Genomic DNA, 21,604 nt, shown 5'->3' with positions numbered 1-21,604 from the left:
CAGATCATATTTATCTGCATGTAATGAGTTGAGGTGCTTCATATTCGTATAAGAATATCTCAATTCTAGTTACATCTTTAGTGGATGTGTCAAGATGTACAACAGTAATATGAAACAGACCAAGACCAATAGTCGTCACAGTTAATATATTTATTAAGATGCTACGACCCTTAATTGGACGTTCGTCCACAGACTCACATGTAGCATTCAAGTCAAATTGTTTCATGAATGAACAAGGTCTTGTGGTATCAAAATCCCAACACACCTTTCAACCCCAGACATGGCAGAGAGGGAAGGTTTACTGCAGGAACTACATCTGTGATTCTTTTATTTTAGATACATTTTGAGAACCATATACTCTACTATTGTGTACTATGTGCAGTGACTGAGAAGATCAAAATAAGGATCGGTCAAACATTTCACACAATTTCTTTATAGCATCAGCTCTGTGAATTGGTGAACACACCCCATTTATCTGCCTCCTTACACTCATGTGAATATTAGAGTGGACAGACTGCTCAGAATATAAAGACCCAAGTCAATTTCTGTGGTTCTCCTATGAGAACAGTAATGGTATAAAATCAATGAGGTCCATGACATTCCCCATGACATAACATAAGAAACAGCACAATTACATAGACTGGCAAAAAAAAAAAAAGAAGCTGGAATCTGACATCGATGATGAAATGACTTACAACCAGCTCTGTTCTCTACTGCCATTCGATTGTGGCTTTGGTTTAAAAACAGGAACAAACAAAAAAAACATGGTCAAAAACAGCCTGTCAGTCGTGTTGGATTCCTGCCTTTTAGAGGCACCTGTGGATGGGATGGATGTCAGGGAGGCTGGGGGGGGTTAACCTGGGAGGGGAGTAACTTGGGGGGCTATGACTAGCCTGTTGTACCATAGATTATCCATTGCCCAGGGAACCACAAATTAACAATCAACAACAATTTTGTGTTCTTCAAAACCCTGAATCAACTTCCCTTAAGGTCCTTTGGCCACGCCCACCAACGCTGGCCGCAGGGTGCGTCCATGGATCTTGTAGCCCACCTTGGTAACCACGGCAACAGTGCCAGGCTCCTTGCCTTTGACGGGAGCGTGGAAGAGTGCTTCGTGCTCATAGGGATCAAACTTCTTCCCGTCGGGGTTGATCTTGACCAGGCCGTGCTTGGTGAAGACCTTCTGCATCTGGCCCTCTGTCATCACCAGCCCATCGTACAGATTCTTCAGGTGGGGGTTCTGAGAGTTCACCTCCTCCTTGGGTACACTCTCCGTAGCCTTCTCCAAGATGTCTGCCACCTCCAACAGGTCTTTACAAAACCCTTGGATTCCTGGTTAGAGGGCAGAAGCATTTCGTTTCAGAGCGTGATTTTAATCCCTGTTTCTTTGTACTCCTCTACAAGAAACTCTGAGCTCACCATATAACTTTGCATCCTCCACCATCTTCTGACTCCTCGTCCTGAGGTTCTCTGTATCTGCTAGCGCTCGCTTGTACTTATCCTGGAGACAGAGATACCACTGTTAGTTAAGGAGAACATATGTAGAAACATAAGGACACAGCTGAAAAGAAAGCCTTTCTCATTGGATGACTGTGCCAACCTAAATGCACTAGTTTTTCTCATTGGATGACTGTGCCAACCTCAATGCACTAGTCTTTCTCATTGGATGACTGTGCCAACCTCAATGCACTAGTCTTTCTCATTGGATGACAGTGCCAACCTCAATGCAGTAGTATTTCTCATTGGATGACTGTGCCAACCTTAATGCACTAGTCTATCTTAACAGTCTGAAATCTTCGGAAAAACCTTGCCAGAAAGAAAGATCACACCATTGTATCCTCCTCACCATGACCTCTTTTAGCTGTTCCTCCAGCTGGCTCTTCTCCTCAGCCAAGGCCTTCTCTGACGCGCTCTGCTCCGGCTTTTGGCTCCCATCCTCCTCTGACCCGTTGTTGTTCTTCTGTCGGGCCGCCGTGCATAGCAGTCGCGCCGAAGACGCTCTGAAAGCGAGGTCAATTCACATTAGATGGTCCTTAATGAGATGCAGATCTATTGGATAACTTCGATATGTGTATGGCAAAGTAGAATATTAGGATAGGCTATTAACTCTAGCTATCGTTAGTAAACTAATTCAGCTACCAACGGCTTTAAAATGTGTCTTAATACCCAGCAAACTGTAGTAATTTATCCTAAAGGCAACACTTTATTTATGTAACGTCAACTTATTCAGACCTCAGAACCAAGGGTGATTTGAACCAGAAAGGTGAGCTTCTTAGGCTAGTAGTAGTACATGAATCAGAGGTGCATGGTTGTCAGAGTAATCAAATTATTTATTTGCTTAACAAGTGGATTATATAGACTATGGTTGAGATTAATCCACCTACATGCCAACACTCGATGCCACTGTCAAAGCAGGCATTACGAAACAAGCATCGGCAACACGGTCTCAATGACTTATATCAGCTAGCTAGCAAGCCTAGCTTGAAAGCCAAGCCTTATGCAACTAGATAGTCAGATCGCTCACCAGCTTTGAAAAACTAAGTGATGACATGAAGGACAGTATAGATACTAACGTGTCAAGTTCCAAAGATATAATAGCATACCTTATTAGTGATGGAGATGCTACAACTGAGTAGCTTTGTCTGACAGCTCGTACACACCAGCTCGCCATCTTGACTTACACCGTTAACACACGCTAAAGGGGCAGAGTAACACACTAGCAGGAGCATAAGATGTCTGGCCAATCTCGAGTCGAATAGAAAGCGCGTAGTTGCTGCGTCCAATCAAAGTTAGGGATCAGTATGACGACAGTGTATAGTTTGGTTGAGATCAGTTTAAAGGTCGAAAACTACACGTGATCAAGGATAGAATTTCTCCCTGAAAACGTTCATTCTGAAGGTTATCTCCACTTTACCAATGTATCAAACTCTATTGATATATTTTAATGTCGCCAAGTTTATTTATCTTTGCTATCTTTAATTATTGATGAACATATCATGATTCAAAAATGATGGTAATCATGAATCCTTCAGGATAATTTCAGTTTAACAACGAATGTTCTGAACAAATTATCTGAAACTATTGATAGCACTCTTGACACTTTGAAACAGTTTAAAAGAGATTTGGCAGGGCGCTCGGCTAGACAGTTAAAGTAACTTCCGGCATCCGGTTGACACGCTTGGAGCATAATCTGTCTGGGAAACTCTTAATCTGTTTAAATCAAATCAATGTCATGTAAATCCAGGGTATATTCGTGGGTTGGTAGCAGAGCCATTGGAAAATATTTTTCGGGTTCTGGTTATTAGTTATACATTAGGTGTGTGTGTTTTGTGAACGTTATGTCATTTCATCTTAATCCTAGTGTCGGCTTTGAGGAACTGCAGTGAGTAAGGCCAGAGCCTGTTTGGCCGGCGACGAAAGGGGCACTTTGCCATGATATAGTTTACTTAAAATATTGAAGTGATTGAACTGTCACAATGAAACGGACACCTAACTATAAATAACACATTTAGAATAAGTCAATAATATTTGTAATCGTAATTACAAATATTCGTAATCGTATTGTTTGGGTAACATTTACTGCAATGCATTGTGGGTCGGAGACAAAAGTAGATTTAAAGGTTTAAAACGCAGCCAAACGCTATTTCTTGTGTGTATTCGTTTTTAAATTAATGGTTTTCTGATGCTTTTCACGTGCGATGGTAAAACAATAAATAAGTAAATTTTATCACCGTCACTTTATAGGTACTCATGGAAATAAGTAGTCCCCACTGTCCATTAACAAATTTAATATACCTGAAAGGTGTGACACCATGATCAGAAAAGTGATTCATCCAAATTGAGGCTCAGAAATTGCACTCAGGCTGTTTGACCCTTGTACATTGCCCAAATGTGGAAATCTCGACTGCTTAATTTCTAGTAGTAGGAGACTGCGTTTGCGCTCTCCCCTGGTATAATGTCGAAAAAGGAGTTAACATTAGGGCCTGTTATGGCTGTAAATGAGTGGGTCAGCATGTCTAACTGAATGTTTATTGAATAAGGGGGGCAGAAAGATCGACTGAGCGACCATGGAAATGTGAAATTGATGTGTTGGTGGTGGTGTGTGTGTGGGGGGAGACCTTTAATGCCCTGACACAATCTACATAAGTTTTCTATTCAAAAACAAGAGCAAGCATCCAACCATCAAAGACATCCGATTCATCATCTCAGGAGAGGCGCGCCGGTTAATTCGGAATCCTTAAAGAACACCCACTGTGCAGTGATTCCCTCTGTTCCGCTTTCGCAGATGAATAATTCCCTGTTCCCGTTCGGAGTGTTTCTCAAACATCTGTACAGGTGGAGCGTTGAGAAGCGGGACCGGAATGGAAATCAATTAGCTCCGCCTCGTCAGATGTGACTGAATGTAGAACGAGTGAGAGAGCGAGAAGAGAGGAGCACGATCTAAGACCGTCGACGTTGCTTCATCAAACGTGTGATGTTTTCTCTCTGCCAGGCTCCATCGTGGGATGTGTCTAACTTGTAGGAGCACCGACGCACCAGATGAGGAGCATTATATTATTGTGTTTAATGATATAACATCCTTCCTTTCTTCTGTTACTTTTCGTTTTTTTTCTCTCCAGAAACTCGTTCTTTCATGTTACCGGTGTCACACCATCCCATTGAACAGTTCAATTTGCGAACTGTGCAATAATATTTCGTCGACACAAATTGTGCTCTTCTAAATTAAGCTATAAGAAACCAAAGTTCCAAGTTGACTACATTACAGTTATATTAAAACGTTATATTCGACCTCACACCAGGGGAGAGCGCGAACGCAGTCCCCAACTACCAGAAATTATGCAGTCGAGATTTCCACATTTGGGAAATTCGCAAGCGTCAGACAGCCGAGGTGCAATGGCTGAGCCTCGACTTGGGTGAACCACCTAAGTGATCATGGTGTCTCCCCTGCCAGGTAAGTATGAATTGCGCCCGGGCATTGGGGACTAGTCATTTCCATGCGTACCCTATAAAGTGACGGTGTTCAGATTTACGTACTTAATGTTTTACCATCGCACGTGAAAGGCATCAGACAAATATTCATTTAAAAACGAATACACACAAGAAATAGCTTTTGGCTGCGTTTTAAAACTAAATTTAAATCTACTTTTGTCTCCAACCCACAATGCATTGCAGTAAATGTTACCAAAAAAACGATAACGAGACTGGTGAAGTTCAATGCTGAATTCGAACGGTTGAACTCTGACCCTGAATCTAGTAGCCTAGGAATACAAGAAAATCATAATTTTTTAAATTTCACAACCTTGACCAAGTCTTTGTCCTTATGTCCTTACGTCTTTATACTGGCAGAGAGAGTGAGTGGGGGATAGGGGAGAGAGAGAGAGAGAGAGAGAGAGAGAGAGAGAGAGAGAGAGAGAGAGAGAGAGAGAGAGAGAGAGAGAGAGAGAGAGAGAGAGAGAGAGAGAGAGAGAGAGAGAGAGAGAGAGAGAGAGAGAGAGAGAGAGAGAGTGAGGAGGAGATGTGAAAGCAAGGGGATGAGAGAGAGAGAGAGAGAGAGAGAGAGAGAGCAGTGGAGTGAGTGAGGGACAGGAACGAGGGAAGGGGTAACATTCAACAATAAGTCACCACTGGGAAAACAGTGAAAAACAGATGTGTTTCAGAGTTTTTAATAATGTATGCAGGGATGGGTGTTTCTTCCTAACCTCCCATCCTCATGCTGCTGTTCCTACAACACCTTCAGCACATCTTCAAGGGGCTGACTGTATAACCATATCAGAGACAGTACTGCATGACTCGGATCCATTCCAGATCTAACGTCCCTTACCATGCACGAACAGCAGGGGGCGACCTGGTCCAACTTCCCTAAGTGGAAAGTGAACTTCCACTTGCATTTCTAGAAATATCCATCCCTCCTTTGAACCTTACTTTGACAATCACAAAATCTTAACTCTGAAATAACTGGATAGGTCATTTCCTTCCATAATGTTGTGAGCATCTTTACCCATATAGTACATTTACATTACATTTACATTTAGTCATTTAGCAGACGCTCTTATCCAGAGCGACTTACAGTAAGTACAGGGACATTCCCCAGAGGCAAGTAGGGTGAAGTGCCTTGCCCGAGGACACAACGTCATTTTGCACGGCCGGGAATCGAACTGGCAACCTTCAGATTACTAGCCCGACTCCCTCACCGCTCAGCCACCTGACTCCCTGTAGTCGCAGCTATGGTAGCATATAGCTTCATGTAATTTACATGGTAAGTGCAGCAGAAAATCAAGGACTTATAGTGCACAATTCTCACAGTTGCAGTGATTCATGCCAAGGTACAGTTTGTGTTGTCAGACAGTTCATTAACAGTTTGTTTTGGCAAACCAGACCTTACTGACAAAAATATTGTATGTTGTATATGAGTGGCCATGGAATGTACAGGCTAGGTGAAACATAAAAAGTGAAACACATATGCAACGCCATATACTGTATTATCAATGAGATAGTAACTCGATTATTTCTCGCTGGCAGTTTGCTTCTCTGAAGGTTAATTGAATGTCTGTGTTTGTGTGTGTGTGTGTGTGTGTGTGTGATAGAGACTGACACATTACCAAGGTCTGTTAAATTGGGCCTGTTCTCTATTAACAGAATGCTACAGCCTCTCTCGGAATCTTCGGTGTGCTCAAGGTGAACAGCACGCTCTCCCCAAGGTCCATGTCTCACACACACACATTGCTGATGGCTTCATACGTGTGTGTGTGTCCTTTTGAGGAACGTGTGTGGTGTGTGTGGGTGGGTGGGGTGATACAAAGACAGTGACCATGAGGACATATACTGAGCCTGAGTTGTCACACTGCTGCTGGTTAATCCGTGATGACAGAGAGGGGCAGTGGTGACGTCTGTGTGGGAGAAGCAGTGTGTCTTTTCCATGCAAGAGAATGGATGAGTTTTTCCCAATGTGTGCGAGTGTGTGTGTGTCTGAAAAGATGTTACGGTATTCAGTTAAAGCTGTGTGTGTCTGTGTGTGTGTGTGGGCAGGGTGGGTTAGGGGGTGATTGGTTTGAGACTAACCCGCTGAGGTAATTACCCCTAGGGTTGGAGGGGGTCAATTGCTGGCTGCCTCATTACTTGAGTGGAACATCCCATTAAAACGGGTTTGAAATACAGCATGACTCTTGCACAAGACCAAGGTGTGTGTTTATGTGTTTGTGTGTGTGTGTGGCAGGGGTGGGTAGGTTAAGAGAGAGAGAGAGCGGACGTGATAGAGAGTGTGCACATGTTTGTGTGTGTTTGCAGTGCTGGGGATCAGAAGAATGATTCAAGATGAGATGGAGTGAGATGGAGGGATGCCATAGGCTAGCGTAATGAATTAATATATCACAAGCAAGACATGCAGAGTGATGGCTTCCATTGAGAATCCCAGTGATTGGGAGTTGACACCAATTAATATAGAAAGGGGTAACAATATAATCTGGTCCACCAGCCTAGATTCAATAGTCTGACTTTAATCTAAATCTATTCTGTAAATATTTCATCTCGTCCTCTAACATCTATCTGAACAGCTGATGAAAACCAAGGATGAACGATTCAGATATCAGACTATAAACCCACATGGTTATGAACAGCAAACCTCTCAACTCCAACTTCTATCAAACCAAACAGCCTACTGGGTGTGGGCCCCATTTTAAAGGTTCACTAGTTTTGTGTACACAGAGGCATTTCTATAGAAATGTCAATTTACGCTGATTAACATCCATGTAAAGGGGCACAAAAGTTCAATGTGATATGTATGCATTGCAATGAGAAAATGTATAAAAAAGTTTCAGAATTGTTCTTTTTGGGAAGTGTTGGAATTGTTGAGATGCTTTACCCTGTTCCATAACTACTATACATATTGTGTTGGGACACATTGCAACCTCAGGCCTGTGTTCTCTTCTGGCATTCTCTTCACCATCAACTGTTCTAGAAAATACAGCAAATGCAGCGGTGTCGAATATTTACTCTTCAGCCCCAGTTTAGCTGTGCCAATTAGAGACTCTCTCTCTCTCTCGCTCTCTCTCTCTCTCTCTCTCTCTCTCTCTCTCTCTCTCTCTCTCTCTCTCTCTCTCTCTCTCTCTCTCTCTCTCTCTCCCGAACGCAGACATATCATAATCAGCATTCTTCTAAGGTGCTGTGTGTGTATGTGCAGTAAATCAGTAAATATAAAAGAGAAGATGGATGGATGGATGGGTGGGCGGACGTAAAAATGGTGTCAGAAAATATCAGTCCCTCCTATATCAGTCTGGCCCCCTTTCCTTGGATACCTGAAGCCATTGATCCATAAAGACTAAACACAACCATTCACCACTTAATCTGAACCCGATAAAATAATGTTAGCAAAGCAGAAAAATAATTATGGCCTACTAATTTGGATCGAAGTATCCTCTTTTTCCGCTTAGGCAGTGAGTCTAGAAGACTTTTTGCAACGCAGATAGATAACCTGGGAAATGAATGGACTGCAGCACTAGAACATTTATCATATTTTAACAGTTTAAATATAGACAGAAAGAGTAGCTAGCTTTGTGATTTGACTTCAAAATATTAAAATGTGTAAGTGACAGGTGACTGGCAGGCAATCTCATTAGAGTCGCATTCGGAGGTGCATAATCGGAAAATGCTAAACGACTTCTCATTCACTGACCGCTAGCTGCGTTTCACGAAATAACAAACCTCCATAGCGGCTGACAATATCAATTAATTGAGGGCATAGCTAATTTCATCTTGCGGAAAGTAGAAATTGCCGATTATTTCTAATAGAGAATCTAACTCTTCTATGATTGGATCTGTTTAGAACACGTTGGACCTTTAACCCCAATAAGCCGTAGGCTTTTCTACAAACCCACAAGGGCATGCTCTCCCAAATGTTTCAGACAGATACAAACTAGTATAACCTCTACAGTTCTTCAGACTGTGGGATTGTCTCTAATTCAAATATTGGCTTTCTTAGGAGCGTTCTAAGACGCTCCTAAGAAGCTCTTAGCGTTAAGAGCTTCTTAACGAATCTGGGAAACCTGGCCATTGTGTGTTTCTGTTTTTCTGTCAATTGAATAATCCCTAGGTCGCATAAACCTGATAGACACGTACGAGTTACCAACCACTACGGTCAGGATATTGTCTTAAGGAAAAACTGATTGTGGTTGTGAAAGTTTGTTCAAGTGCATGTAGGGTGAACACTGTTCAGTCCATCTGTAGCTGGTCAAATAGACCACTTCATGATATACAGACAATGGGCTGTGCGTCCTGCGTCTGTGAGCATTACTTAACATTGCCGCCAGGTGGCATCAGTGTTTTGCTCACCGCGTCTTATTTGGCATTCAGACGCGACCACGTTGAGTTTCCACTGTCTGCCCTCGCTCGAGTTCCACTCCCTCCCTACCTCATTTTCTCTCCGCGTACAGTAGAGCTATCTATCTTTCACTCGCATCGCAGTCTCTCTGTCAGTGTCCGCGATTAGAGCGCTATAATGGCGCGAAGCATGGTACCTCTGTGTCCGAATGGAACCATTTTCGCGCACCTGTGCATTATTGTGGTGATTGCCTTGGCTTGGATGTCACTGACTGGACCCGTGCGATGTGACAGCGGGGTTTTAAACCGGAGCGGCGGGGATCGTATGCTTGACAGCAGCGGCGATATAGGCAGGAGAGACGGAGGGCTCATACCGGGCGATAGTGACAGTGAAGTGGACGCGGTCGGCGTGGAGTCACCGCGCTTCAGGAGAGCGCTATCCCAGGAGAAAGTGTCGCTGCTCAGCAGTTCGTTCGTGCTGAAAGGGGATGCCACTCACAACCAGGCGATGGTCCATTGGACGGGGGAGAACAGTAGCGTAAGTACCCATCTATCCTGTCCCACTCTGCCTTAATCTTCAGGCTATCTTGTTCCCTGTACTTATAATGCACCATACTATTAGGCTACAGTTCATTCCAATTGGAGAGAAGTTGTGTTTAATACAAAGTGAAATACAGCCTCATACATTGTTTGTTTATTTATCCACGTAGGCTACACTATCCAATGTTAGTGCGCACTGAGTTTGACAAACCAAAACACAAGAGGGGTGTCCCTTTGTTTGAATTGGATGTTTAGCAATAATTTTACCAGTGTGGGATAACGCACACGAGCAGGTGCGATGGACACACATACACCTGTCTTTTGTTTGCGCATGATCATACCGCCAGGTCGAAGCCAGACCCGCCGTTGACTGACTGTGCAGAGTGATGCCCGATGAAGCTTACGTTTAATATGAGAAAAAACGAAATTAGAAATGTTCTTTTGGCGTGAAAATATTTTTTCAAACCCCAGTTGTTTAGAATAGCGAACCTCCGCCGTAAAAAAAAGGTTATAGGCTATGTTTTATGACAACCAGGCTCTCCAGCCTGTCTTATAGGCCTACCAACTGATTCTATATCTCCCGAGGTCAAGTGAGAACAACAGTGTAAACAACAAGCACAAAGAGCTTTGTGACAGATTCGCTTTATTGACAGCTGCTGGGGTACAGCCGTGTCTAGCGGGGATGTCACATGCAGACGGTGCTTTTGTCAATACAGCATCCTCACTGTTTCCCTGGAACCAACGCTGCTTTTTCATCTGTTTCATATGAGTAACAAAGATGATTGTGTCTGAAATATTCCCTACTTTGATTGTAGACAGTTGTTTATATTGACAATTTAAAGCATAGTTTTCATTACATCATTTTGCATTAACAACAAAGCATATGGCTACGAAATCGCTTACTGACTAACCCAAGTTTAATGTTACGTAACCTGAATTGTTTTGTAAGCAATCGTTTGAGTTGATAAAAAACAAAAACGTTTAATTTATTAAAAGCTTCTTAACTGTTCTGTAATTGAATCTTGCGCAAATCATGCCATTGGCTCAGTGTTCCTTCCCGTCAGTCAAGCCGAGTTGATGTAGTAGGCTACCAGTGTAAGTTTTCCTTGATTAACTTGGCACCGGCCTTGGAAGGCCAACGGTATGGGGTTGGCCCTTCTGTAACCAGACGCAATAAAAAAAGACAAATGCTGCCACTCAATTTCACGAACTCTGACACTTACGACACAAGTATAGATTGATGGGTAGGAACATTGAATCTTTGCCTCCGCGTCGTATATCACCTAGAGGGCTATTTGAGAAATGTGCATTTCAGCTGAGTAATCGCCACACGATTGCAGTTTGTACTTTGTGCCCTGGTGAAGGTCTGGTAAAGATGGAGCATTGCTAATAATCTGTTGAATAAAAGCAATCTCCCAGTGTCCCTTTCGATTTTCTGCTGTCCCATTGTGGAGGTTGAAAGCTTGTTTGTGATTGTGACTGTGTAGCCATTACAATCAGCTGGCTCCACTTACCCCAATGAGGGGAATAACCCTGTTATTTCACCCAGATTGATGTGTTGAGTGGCTCTCCCAGAAGGAGAATCACTCTGCCTGGACATACATGTGCTCAGAGAGTGTAAGTATGCCGGAGTGTGTGTGTGTGTCCTATCAACAGTGCTCGTCTTTGACAGGTAGGTGGGAGGTGGTGTCCAAGTGAGGGAGAGAGCGATAGAGAGGAGGGAGGGAGGGAGGGAGGGAGGGGGAGAGAGAGAGAGAGAGAAAGGGGGAGGTGGGTGGGAGGGGCATAGATTGGCTGAAGGACTGGAGACCAAGGTTGAGGGGAGTCGAAGGGGGATGAGGATGACAAGCCGAGAGTGCAGATAGCCACACACCTGACTGAGTAGAGGAGAGAGACAGAGTAAGTGTAAAAGTGTGTGTGTGTGTGTGTGTGTGTGGTAGACAGTTCCATTGTGCAGGGCTGGCAGAGGGTTAGAGACAGGGCAGAGGGAGAACAAGATGGGGAGAAAGTGAGATCATTCCGAGACCATTTTCAGGAACAAGGAGCAAGAGACAATCAGCCGCGTTCATATTTCAAAGTGACACCACTTTTATACAAATAGGCTTAGTACCTTACCCACAAGAACTAACCATGCACATTCAAGAAAGGAAAACATAGCTAGTTAGACATTTGTTTTGAGAGACAGAATCACCCCCCCCCCCCTCCAACAAAACAACAGCTGGGTAGATGAATTGTAAAAGTCTAGGGAGGGGTTGACATTTAAAGTTGTTGTTTTTCTATCATTCAGAAGTCACAGGCATGTTTTACCACAGGCCCCAGAGTGTATTCCCTCTGTTCAGGACGAGCTGCTGTTCATTCCAAGCCCCCCCACTGGTGTTGAGTCCTTCCGGAAGACATTCTGGGAACATCCATTTGGCCCCTTAACTTGATACCAGCATTCCCGGACTAGAGCTCTCTGTTGAAAGAGCTCCCTTTGTGTTGCTTTTCTCTCTCTCACCCTCTTCATTTTCTCCTCTGGGAACTGTTGACTAGCTTGGGGGTCACCAGAAGTTGTGTTCTCTATTTCTGTATTCCTGTCTGTGACGACGAACAAGGTCTCTGTCAGCGTGTGGTTGTCTGTCTGTCTGTCTGTCTGTCTGTGTTGTTGTGTTAGGAGAGTTGGTGTTCAGCTGTGCGTTTATTGGCTCATTGCTTTGTGTGCCTGATGAAGGAGGAAAATGAGGATTTTCAAGAATAAAGGAAGTAAAAGGGATGTCGTGGGAATGAGGGATAGTGATTGAGCGAGAGAGAAAGGGTGGGTGAGAGAGATAGGGATTGCAGAGGTAAGAGGAGGAACAGAGTGAGGGTGTGTGTTTGTGCATGTGCACGTTGCATGTGTGTGCACGTGTGTCTGTGTATGTGTGGCTGCTCTCTACCCAGCTCTACAGTAGCCAATGTGATTAATGGGAGGCACATGGACCACTGACACTCCAAAGGCTAACCTTCTGTACCCCTGCCTCACTGGGGAATCATGGGTAATTTCTGCCACTTCCTGTTTTAAGTGTCCCCTCTGGAGTGGCAGAGAGAGAGAGAGACAGAGAGAGAGAAAGTGTGTGTGTGTGTGTCTGAGGGGGGGGGGGGTGTTGTGTATATTAGGCTACTTGTTTTGGAAATACCAGCTGGAATTGTTTGACAGCAGTGTTGTACATCCGTAAAAATCAGTTTCTTTTATTCAACTGTTATTGTGCTCCTCAAGTTATTTTGAAGTGGTAATTTCTGTAATTATCATCAGCCATGTATTAGTGTGTGTGTGTGTGTGTGTGTGTGTGTGTGTGTGTGTGTGTTGTAGTAGTAGTAGTGGGAAGGGGGTGTTATGGACTAGGTCTCACCCCCTACTCTCACCTTTCACCATAGTCCCGTTACCTTGCCAACCCTCCACCTCTGATACCGATCATCATGTCCAAGAATGATCCCTTGCAGCACAACACAGAATATAAACATTGCGTTGTGTGAATTTAGATTGAGAATTTAAGAAACAAGGTGAAAAAACATTATGTTTTATAATAAGGTGCCTGCCTGCATTTGCATACATAGCATGGCTCCCCCCACCTACACACTAACTGGCATGCAAGAACACACACATACATTTTCTCTCTCTCTTTCTAGGTCTCTTTCGCCAGCTGACTTAATGTGAAAGGCATTTATTCACGCTTGACATACTAAACAGACAGTTCATTTGGCCCCCAGGTCCCAGAGAGTGGAAATTGTTTGCACATGTGAAGAGAATCCTTTTATCGTTTATCTCCTCTCTGTCCATCCATCCATCCATTATTTTTGTATATACTGCTAAGTATGTCTTTCTATGCAAACCCCGACTATAGAACCGTAATGCCAATTATTTCCAACTTGGTTGTAGTTTTTCCAAGGATTTTTATCATGGGTCCAGTAAGGAAAAGAGTCTCGCTTTATGGAACAGGCCCCTGGTTTGAGTTCAGGAAGTTTTGCCACCCAAGATGTCTCCAGAAACAATTCATTTATTTATTTTAACTTTCACCTCAACGATGTTTCTCCACTATAGGAACATTCCCATTTGCATGACTGAGTAAACCACGTTATACGTCTGTTCAAAATGATGACATTTGATTTTTTGAATGTCAATGTTGACCCTCGGTCCAAAGTGTGTTTGTGAAGTTGTTGGATGTTGTACACAGTGACAGCAGACTGGGACTAGGGACAAGCCCCTGGGAAAGTAGCTTGTCAGGATGCTACCCTGTAGACAGTTTCTAATTAGCCAGTGGGGTAGGCCAAGGAGTCCCCTAGCTGGTAAATGCTCGTGGTTAGAAGGGTTTCCTTCGCAGGGGGTGAAATGTAGAAGTGTTCTCGCTGAACCTTTGTCTGTTGTCTGTTGAGGTGGAAAAAAGTCTCCCATGGTTCTAGGGCTACCCCCCACTTTTTCTGACTCACTTTCTCTCACACTCACTCTTTCTCGCACGCACACACACACACACACACACGCACCTTTCTATCTCTGTCAACATTTTCTTTCTTTTTCTTTCTCACACACACACATACACTCACACACGGGGAAGGGGTAGGGGGTGGTCTCCCAGCAACGGGCAAAACAACCATTTGGGAGGCCCTGGCACAATGAACACTTACGTTTTCTGTCAGCTATTTTAACATCCAGCTCCTCCTCCTCCTCCCTCCGTACATTCCCTCATCCAGTTCCAGACCAAGCTGTCCGTACTTCACCTTCTCCTCACTACTCGGTGTGGACAGACCAGGTTATTGTCGTCGCAAATTCTCAGTCGAGTTTTTCTGCTCCTTCTGTCCATCTGTCCCTATATGCCACGGTGAAAGTTACCCCGGTAACAGGGATGGAATTCTGTCGGGGGGGTCTTCCAGTGTTCCACCAGTGGAAGTTCATGTGCAGCATTCAGAGTGGGCTTGCTCCTCAAGCCTCCCTGAAGACCTGCATATTTCATTTGTCGCCAGCCTATTTATAGCACCAACTCTGGTCATCGGTAGCACACCACACTCTCCTGCTCATATGGTATGGGTACCTGGCGTGTTTGTGCGTGCGTCTATATAAGCTACTTTGCTTAGGAATCGATTGGTGTGTGTGTGTGTGTATGGGGGAATGTGTGTTGCGACACAGCGGCGAGAGAGATACCTTTAGATTAGAGCTCCGCAAGCTGAGAAATTTGGCACAGCGGGGTGCCAATCTCTCATCTTCACAGCCACACATCCCAGAGATTGGATCTTGTCCAGTCCCCACAGGCCTGCCTCCCTACAGTAGACACACTACAGCACCAACGCCTGTTCTTCCACGCACACAGAATAGCTAGCATACAGCATTGCATCAAGCTCTTGACCAGATGCATCTTTTGAACAAAAATACAAAAAAAAAAAAAAAAATAGTAAAATTTCCTTTACGTCCCCATTGTAACCAGATAAACACTGCCTTTGGTCTATCAGACATTCACACCTTTGGCATATTCCAGCTATTCTAAAACCCACTTTACACATGCCGTGTCCATCTCCAACTGCTTTTGCCGTGTTGGCAGGACTCTCCATGTTTGGTGTTGGTGTCCTTATATGGCCTTAACACTAGTTGGCTGTAGTTTGACTTGGACCACAAAGCCCAGACCGTTAACTCAGCCGAACACAGACTGTGGTGTAAACTCTGTCCTCACACCATGGTTTTCCCCTCTCCCAGTGTGATGTTGTGCTGTGCCAGTCCCTCGACTACCCATGCGCACACGGCAAGTTAACATGCTGACATATAGACAACATGCCAGTCACAATTCTTCTCCGTAAAACGTCACTGAGTGTTAGTGACTCACGTTGATAGCAGTTATTGCAGCCGCACTTTGATAGGAAGCGGATTGGAGGAGAATGAAGAAAAGAGAATTGTTGAGTTATAGTGACAGAAAGACACACGTGCCTCTTTCATCCAACCGTTTCTTGGGCGGTTTGACAAACGTGCCGTTTGTGTGTGTGTGTGTGAGCTTCAGATTGGACGTGTGTGTATCGTTTGAGTCTCTGTCGTGTGAATGTGTCCTTCGCCAACTATTGCTTGATTAGAGGGGTTGTGAGCGAGATGCAATGGAATCTCCTGAAACGAGACATATTGAATTATTGTTTAGAGCTCGACGCTGTCACAACATTGACATCTGCCTAATTTCAGCCTCTCGGCATGGTATCTGAGGAAAGAACACAGTGATAGTTATCTCCAGACAGGTGACAAAGGACACTCCCGGTTCCTGAATACATCTCATCAAACACGCAGCTGAAACGGAGGAAGCCACCGTAAAATAGTGACCTGCAGCGCAGCAACCATAATTTCCATTTGTACCCATGGCACATGCACACTGTCTTTTGTCTTTGCTAAAAATATTTGTCATGGTCCTTAGTCCAGCTATCAAACGTCCACTATTCTTTTTATTATATTTGGCAATTGCTATATTTTTTTGCCTGGAGCTGAGAAGAGAAAGAGAGGCTTGATGCCCAAATCTCCTGCTCTACACTGTTTGTTATTGGATTTGGAACTTTGTCGTTCTGAAGGAGTATGTGAGAGAGAGTGAGAAGAGAGAGTGTGTGTTGAGGCAGGGGTAAACCGAGGCGGCGCTCACTCAGGTAATGAGATTCTTCACTCCAGTTAAATCTAAAGCCGTCAGCGCCTTGGGAGGACCAACACAAATCTCGGAACACACTTCTCACTCGCACACATCTGTCCCACACTCTTTTCTCTCATGCACAACACAAACCTCACCAGCTTTCTCTCTTACACACACACATGCGCACGCACGCACACACACACACTTCACAAACTTCTCTCCTCTTTGTACCATCCTTGGTCTCCCCTGTGTGTTTGGGCAGGTTGTTTTTATACAAATCCTCTGTCCTGCGTTGTTCAGTGAGAGAAAAGGAGGAGGTAAACCCAATTGGGTGTCACGGCACTCCGGGACCAACGCCGGTTTAAAGCATGACGGCAGAGGGCTGTGCTGTTCATCTGCCAGCAGGCTCAACTGGTTTCTCTCCTCTTTTTTTGTTTTAATCCCTTGTTTTCATTACCGGTCGTCCTTTCCGCTCGCCTGCGGTGTACGACAAAAGCGGGCTCACTTAACCGATTTTCGTAGCTTTTCTTTTCAATTCGTGGATATGTTAAACCGGATTTGGGGGGGGGGGGGAGTAACGTTTGTTACCTTTTTGCCAAGCTAACAAGGCGCGTGGCAAGGTGGCGCCCTGCAGGTGTTTCAGGAGACCGCTGTCAGTGCAAGACATGTCTGTTAGCACGCTAACACAACCTACCCCAGTTTGTTCAATTCTAAACGACACAGAGAAAACACCCAACAGCAAATGAATGTCTTCAGTCGGAGGTCAAGGTGGCTTCAGGTGAAGTGTGAGCCAGGCTACACTTGCGCTGAGCGTAGGTACCACTCTTGGAGCCGTATTACATTGTGCAAGGCTGTTCAGCAGTGCTGACGTTGGTCAATGGAAGATATCGATCCCGGCTGCATCCTGACTCATGGAAAAGTAGCACCCAGCAGTCGGACTCTGTGTAGATGTGTGTGTGTGTGTGTGTGTAATGTATGAGCCTGTGTGTGTTTGCATGTATGTTTTCTCCATTCCAATGGCCCATGGAAAGAAGACATTCCATCTGGCTTGTTACTGGCCTGTAAAACTGTTCCCTCTTTCCCTGTTAAAGGCCCAGTCCCCCATCTTTCACACAGCCTCACCCTCCACCAGCCCTTCTTCATCTAGTGAGTGTGCGTGTGTCAGCGGGAAGGGAGAGGGAGAGAATGTGATCGGGCCTTTTACTTTTTCTGCTGTCAAAAAGAGGACCACTTCCCAGTTTCTCTCATCCTCTCTGTTCGTGTCTCTGTCTCTCAGTTTCTCTCTTTCTCCCGTGCTCTCCCTCCCTCTCTCTCGTTCCCTCCCTGACTGTCCGTTCCTCTGCTGCCAGTCATGGATACATCTCCTACTCTGGACGCAGGTCTCCCCAATATGAGGTAGCAGTTGCTTTGGAGTGGAGCCCCTCTCAGCCTCCCCCCCCCCAACCCTAACCCCCCCAGCCACCCAGTGTTCTGTGTTGGGGTGGGGGGGGGTAGTAGGGGGTCTGGGGGTGGGCTCAGTTAGGACCCCCCTGGAAGGCTCACACACTGATTGCTGGTGGACAACGAACTGACCAACTAGGTGGCTGTCAGATTATCCCTTGCATCAGATCAGCCCCCCCCCCCCCCATCCAAGACTCCTAACCATGACCCTGCTGTACCTCAGACTTACCGGCTATCATATTACCGGTGTGTTGATAGCCTCACGCTATCAACACAGTGTGGAAAAGCAACGGCGTAGTAGGAGCATCAGCGGCTAACTGGAGCTAATCCAGGATTATGTGATGGAAGCCCTGACGAAAAGGTGGACGAGGAAAGTGTTTCCGAGCCATAACGACCCCCGTCCCCGACAGAAGTGAACAGTCGCACATCCAGAAAGAGATATTCTCTCTCTCTCTCTCTCTCTCCTCTCTCTCCTCTCTCTCTCTCTCTCTCTCTCTCTCTCTCTCTCTCTCTCTCTCTCTCTCTCTCTCTCTCTCTCTCTCTCTCTCTCTCTCTCTCTCTCTCTCTCTCTCTCTCTCTCTCTCTCTCTCTCTCTCTCTCCTCTCTCTCTCATCTCTCTCTCTCTCTCTCTCTCTCTCTCTCCTCTCTCTCTTCCTCTTTCTCCTTGCCTCTCTTTGATCCCTCCTTCCTGTCTCTCTTCCTCTATTTTTTCTCTCACTCAATCCTTCTCTCCTGCCCCGCTATCTGTGTTTCGGTCTCTCTCTGCCGACGGTTGTGTCTGGGTTTTCTACGCTCCCGTCATCACAAGCTTCACCTGAGGTAACAAAGCGCCTCTGGCTGAAGAACGTCCCGCGCTTGAACTCCTTCAAAGCAACTCCTACCCCAGCCACCTCTGACCCCCACTCCCCCGCCGCCAGGAGGAATGGAGTAATCCTGTGGAGAAATCCTCCACCAAAGGAACAGCAGCAGCATATTATATAGGCCAGTACCATTGGGCTGTCTAAGGGATGGGAGGGGCGGTAGTTGGTGAATGCTGGAGAAAAGTGTGCCGAACACTATGGGATTCTTCGATTGGATTATCTCATTATCTCAGTGTCACTGTGAAATGCTGATTGGCTCCAATTAGGTTTCGGCATCTGCACAACAAGTCTCCCGGGGTCCGCCCCCTCGACTTTGCCATCATCGTCATGACGATTGCTTATTCCAGCTGGTTGGCAGACGGCCACATGCTGTTTGGTTGTCTGCATTTGTGTGTACCTGTGTCTGGATGTGTGTGTGTGTGTGTAGGTCTAGATGGTTAAAAACGAGCTGCATCCCACAATGGACCAGTATATCGGTGGTGAAATTGCATCCACAGCATTCACACAGGACAGTTTGGTTCCTGATTGTCTCCCCCCCAACGCTCATTCCTGTCTTTCCCAGTCCACTGTCCCTCCCATTGTGTAGAGGACTTCTCCCCCAGAAGTTTCAATTTGCCCAGCAATTTTCGGGGCAAGATGGAGGCCCGCATTGAGGACGAATCACCCCCAGTGTGCCGGAAGAAATTGCATTTCGCATGAACATGTGCTTGGCCGCGATGCAGCCTCTGTATTGGTGGGGAGATGCTAATTAGCTGAGGTGACTGCTGGCAGAGGGGTCGACAGCCGCTATGTCTCTGACACACAGACATGTACAACCACATGCACACACATGCAGCTACCAGAACAGGTTCTCCTAAAACACATGCACACTCCCACATCAAGAACTGTATTGTGTGTGTGTGAGAGAGAGAGAGACTTGGATAGGTTCAGGCATGCAAGCCTGTGTTTTCTCCACAGCAGCATTTATAGACCACTTGTGGGCACAGCAACACAACACTGGGTAATCCCTCATGCCTATCATGTATCCTCATGCTAAGCACCCCTTGAGTTTTGCTCGTTCAACACAGTGGGGTCCCACTGCCTTTTGTGGCACCTGTACTGGTGCAAGACACAGATAGCATTCTCTGATGTATTTTAGGGAACTCTAATGAATGTATTGTGATGCGGCGCTTAATGCCTCTGGGCTCATCTCCCATGTCACACAACACGGATTGGATGAGTCACACTCACTCTTTCTCTCACTCACTGACTCACACACACACACAAATTCTATTAGGGAAAAGGAACACATACACAGAACTCGTACTCGAGATATATTGAAAAGCCATATGAACTCTCACACCCACCCACGCGCACACACGCACACACACGCACACACACAGGCACAACTCTGTAGAATAGCACCTGTGAGTCCAACTCGATAGTTCTCCCATCCACATTGGATAGCTGACAGCTTGACTTGTGTTTAGAACTGAGTGGAACGCTTATATTTTCTCTTTCTCCTCCCTTCCTCTCTGGCGTTCCACTCTGTTTATTCCCTCCCTTTGTTTGGTTGCTCTCGGCTCTGAATGGATTTGAGTGGAAACCAAGCAGAGGGGGAAAAATAGTGAGAATCATTCTGTTTGTTTGTTTGTTTTGGCTTGTGGGTGCAAATCTTTGAATCATTTATCCTATAGCTTCGATGGATGAGGCCCTCAGTATTGACCAGAGCAAAACTGACTCTCGGGGTACTTCTCGAACCCCAGTAATTGCCTTGTTTCTGGCGCTGCTCTTACGGTGAATCACCTGTCACCACTAGAGCCTCCTTGGAGTAAAGAAATCACATGGAATCGGGGTGTGTCATTCTTAAAGTTTCAGCCATTCTCATCGATGCTAACTTTCCTCACGATGGTCCAAGTTTCTCCACACTGCAACTACCCATACTGGTTCAAATAGTTCTTTTTTTTTTTACCACTCTTCAGATAGGGTGGTGTTTAAAATGGAATTGAATTTGTTCTATCCACCTCAAGCTACATGGTCACAATGAGGTGAAAAGTTTATCTCCAGACTGTACACCACCCCATACCAAGGTTTGTATTCAGTCTTATTTTTGGTGACCTTGAGGGGGACAAGCTGAGAAGGAAAGACATTTTTCCTTGTGTGTGTGAACTCAGAAGCCTACCTTATCAAAACAAAAAGAGACAAGGAGAAAAAAAAGGTTTTACAATGTGCAGTTTTTAGGGGGTTTACCCCACCCATGTGTTTGAAACCAAATTCTGGCTGAGAGTAACCTGATATATTTCCACACCGCGGCCAGTTAAGAGTTCGAAAATCACATTACTGTCTGAATGTTTGTGTATTCAGTGCTCTGAGATAATTGCCTCTGATTGGTGAAAGGGCACGATGGGAAGAACCTTTGGATGGCTGAGACCAGGAAGGAGCCTGAGAAAACTCTCAACCAAAACCCAAGTCTAGACTCATGGGATTTGGACCCAGCCTGAACTTGGTTTCATTAAAGAACCACCCGGAACTTTTTGAAAACAAGTACACGCACTACACTAGCTGTATTCAACACGACGCTGAAACCACACATCCAGTTGAACAAGTCTAACCCTGAGAATCCCCACTTCTCCCTCCTCCTCCCTTGCTCCATCCTGTCGTCCTCCCCCTCTCTGTTGCTTCTATTGCCGAACCCAGCTCACCCCTTCTTCCTCGCTCTCCTCCTTTTTCCCCTGTCTTCTCCTGCTATTATCCCTCTCTCCCTTCATCCCTCTACCCCAAGCCCTACACCCATTGTCACCCCCCAGGGCCATAGACAATGCCTGTGTAACCGGGCACGTCTGAAAAACTCACACGGGGCAGAGAGGAGGTTTT

General features: G+C 45.4%; 2 protein-coding genes and 2 non-coding genes across 4 annotated transcripts in view; 2 read left to right on the top strand and 2 right to left on the bottom strand.

Moving 5' to 3' along the window:
- Nucleotides 1-135: 135 nt before the first annotated feature.
- grpel1 (GrpE-like 1, mitochondrial) lies at nt 136-2,845 on the bottom strand. The gene is made up of 4 exons (XM_062449207.1): nt 2,604-2,845; nt 1,847-2,000; nt 1,420-1,501; nt 136-1,332 (listed from the first exon to the last, which is right to left on the bottom strand). The coding sequence occupies exons 1-4, from the start codon at nt 2,669-2,671 to the stop codon at nt 986-988; spliced, it is 651 nt and encodes a 216-aa protein (XP_062305191.1). The 5' UTR covers nt 2,672-2,845; the 3' UTR covers nt 136-985.
- A 942-nt stretch (nt 2,846-3,787) lies between these two features.
- On the top strand, nt 3,788-3,950 carry LOC134010166 (U1 spliceosomal RNA). Its single transcript, XR_009928316.1, has one exon. It is a non-coding gene; the product is annotated as a U1 spliceosomal RNA (small nuclear RNA).
- Nucleotides 3,951-4,796: 846 nt separating this feature from the next.
- On the bottom strand, nt 4,797-4,959 carry LOC134010164 (U1 spliceosomal RNA). Its single transcript, XR_009928314.1, has one exon. It is a non-coding gene; the product is annotated as a U1 spliceosomal RNA (small nuclear RNA).
- Nucleotides 4,960-9,404: 4,445 nt separating this feature from the next.
- LOC134010122 (VPS10 domain-containing receptor SorCS2-like) overlaps nt 9,405-21,604 on the top strand; it is a 45,976-nt gene continuing 33,776 nt past the window's right edge. Inside the window, exon 1 of the mRNA XM_062449990.1 lies at nt 9,405-9,850. Coding sequence (XP_062305974.1) covers nt 9,491-9,850 — 360 coding nt within the window. The 5' untranslated portion in view covers nt 9,405-9,490. The remainder of the gene's footprint in view (nt 9,851-21,604) is intronic.

This window comes from Osmerus eperlanus, chromosome 23 (assembly GCF_963692335.1).
Source record: "Osmerus eperlanus chromosome 23, fOsmEpe2.1, whole genome shotgun sequence".
NCBI classification, from domain to species: Eukaryota; Metazoa; Chordata; class Actinopteri; order Osmeriformes; family Osmeridae; genus Osmerus; species Osmerus eperlanus.
Note: the sequence above shows the minus strand (reverse complement) of the source record. Positions and strands in the feature narration are given on the sequence as shown.

Bases quoted from the DNA above. Each gene is read 5' to 3' on its own strand.
- grpel1 (XM_062449207.1), bottom strand. From the start codon at position 2,671: ATGGCGAGCTGGTGTGTACGAGCTGTCAGACAAAGCTACTCAGTTGTA. The intron at 2,001-2,603 runs GTATGCTATTAT...CCTCGCTTTCAG, and splicing joins GCATCTCCATCACTAATAAG to AGCGTCTTCGGCGCGACTGC. The intron at 1,333-1,419 runs GTGAGCTCAGAG...CCCTCTAACCAG, and splicing joins GGAGGATGCAAAGTTATATG to GAATCCAAGGGTTTTGTAAA.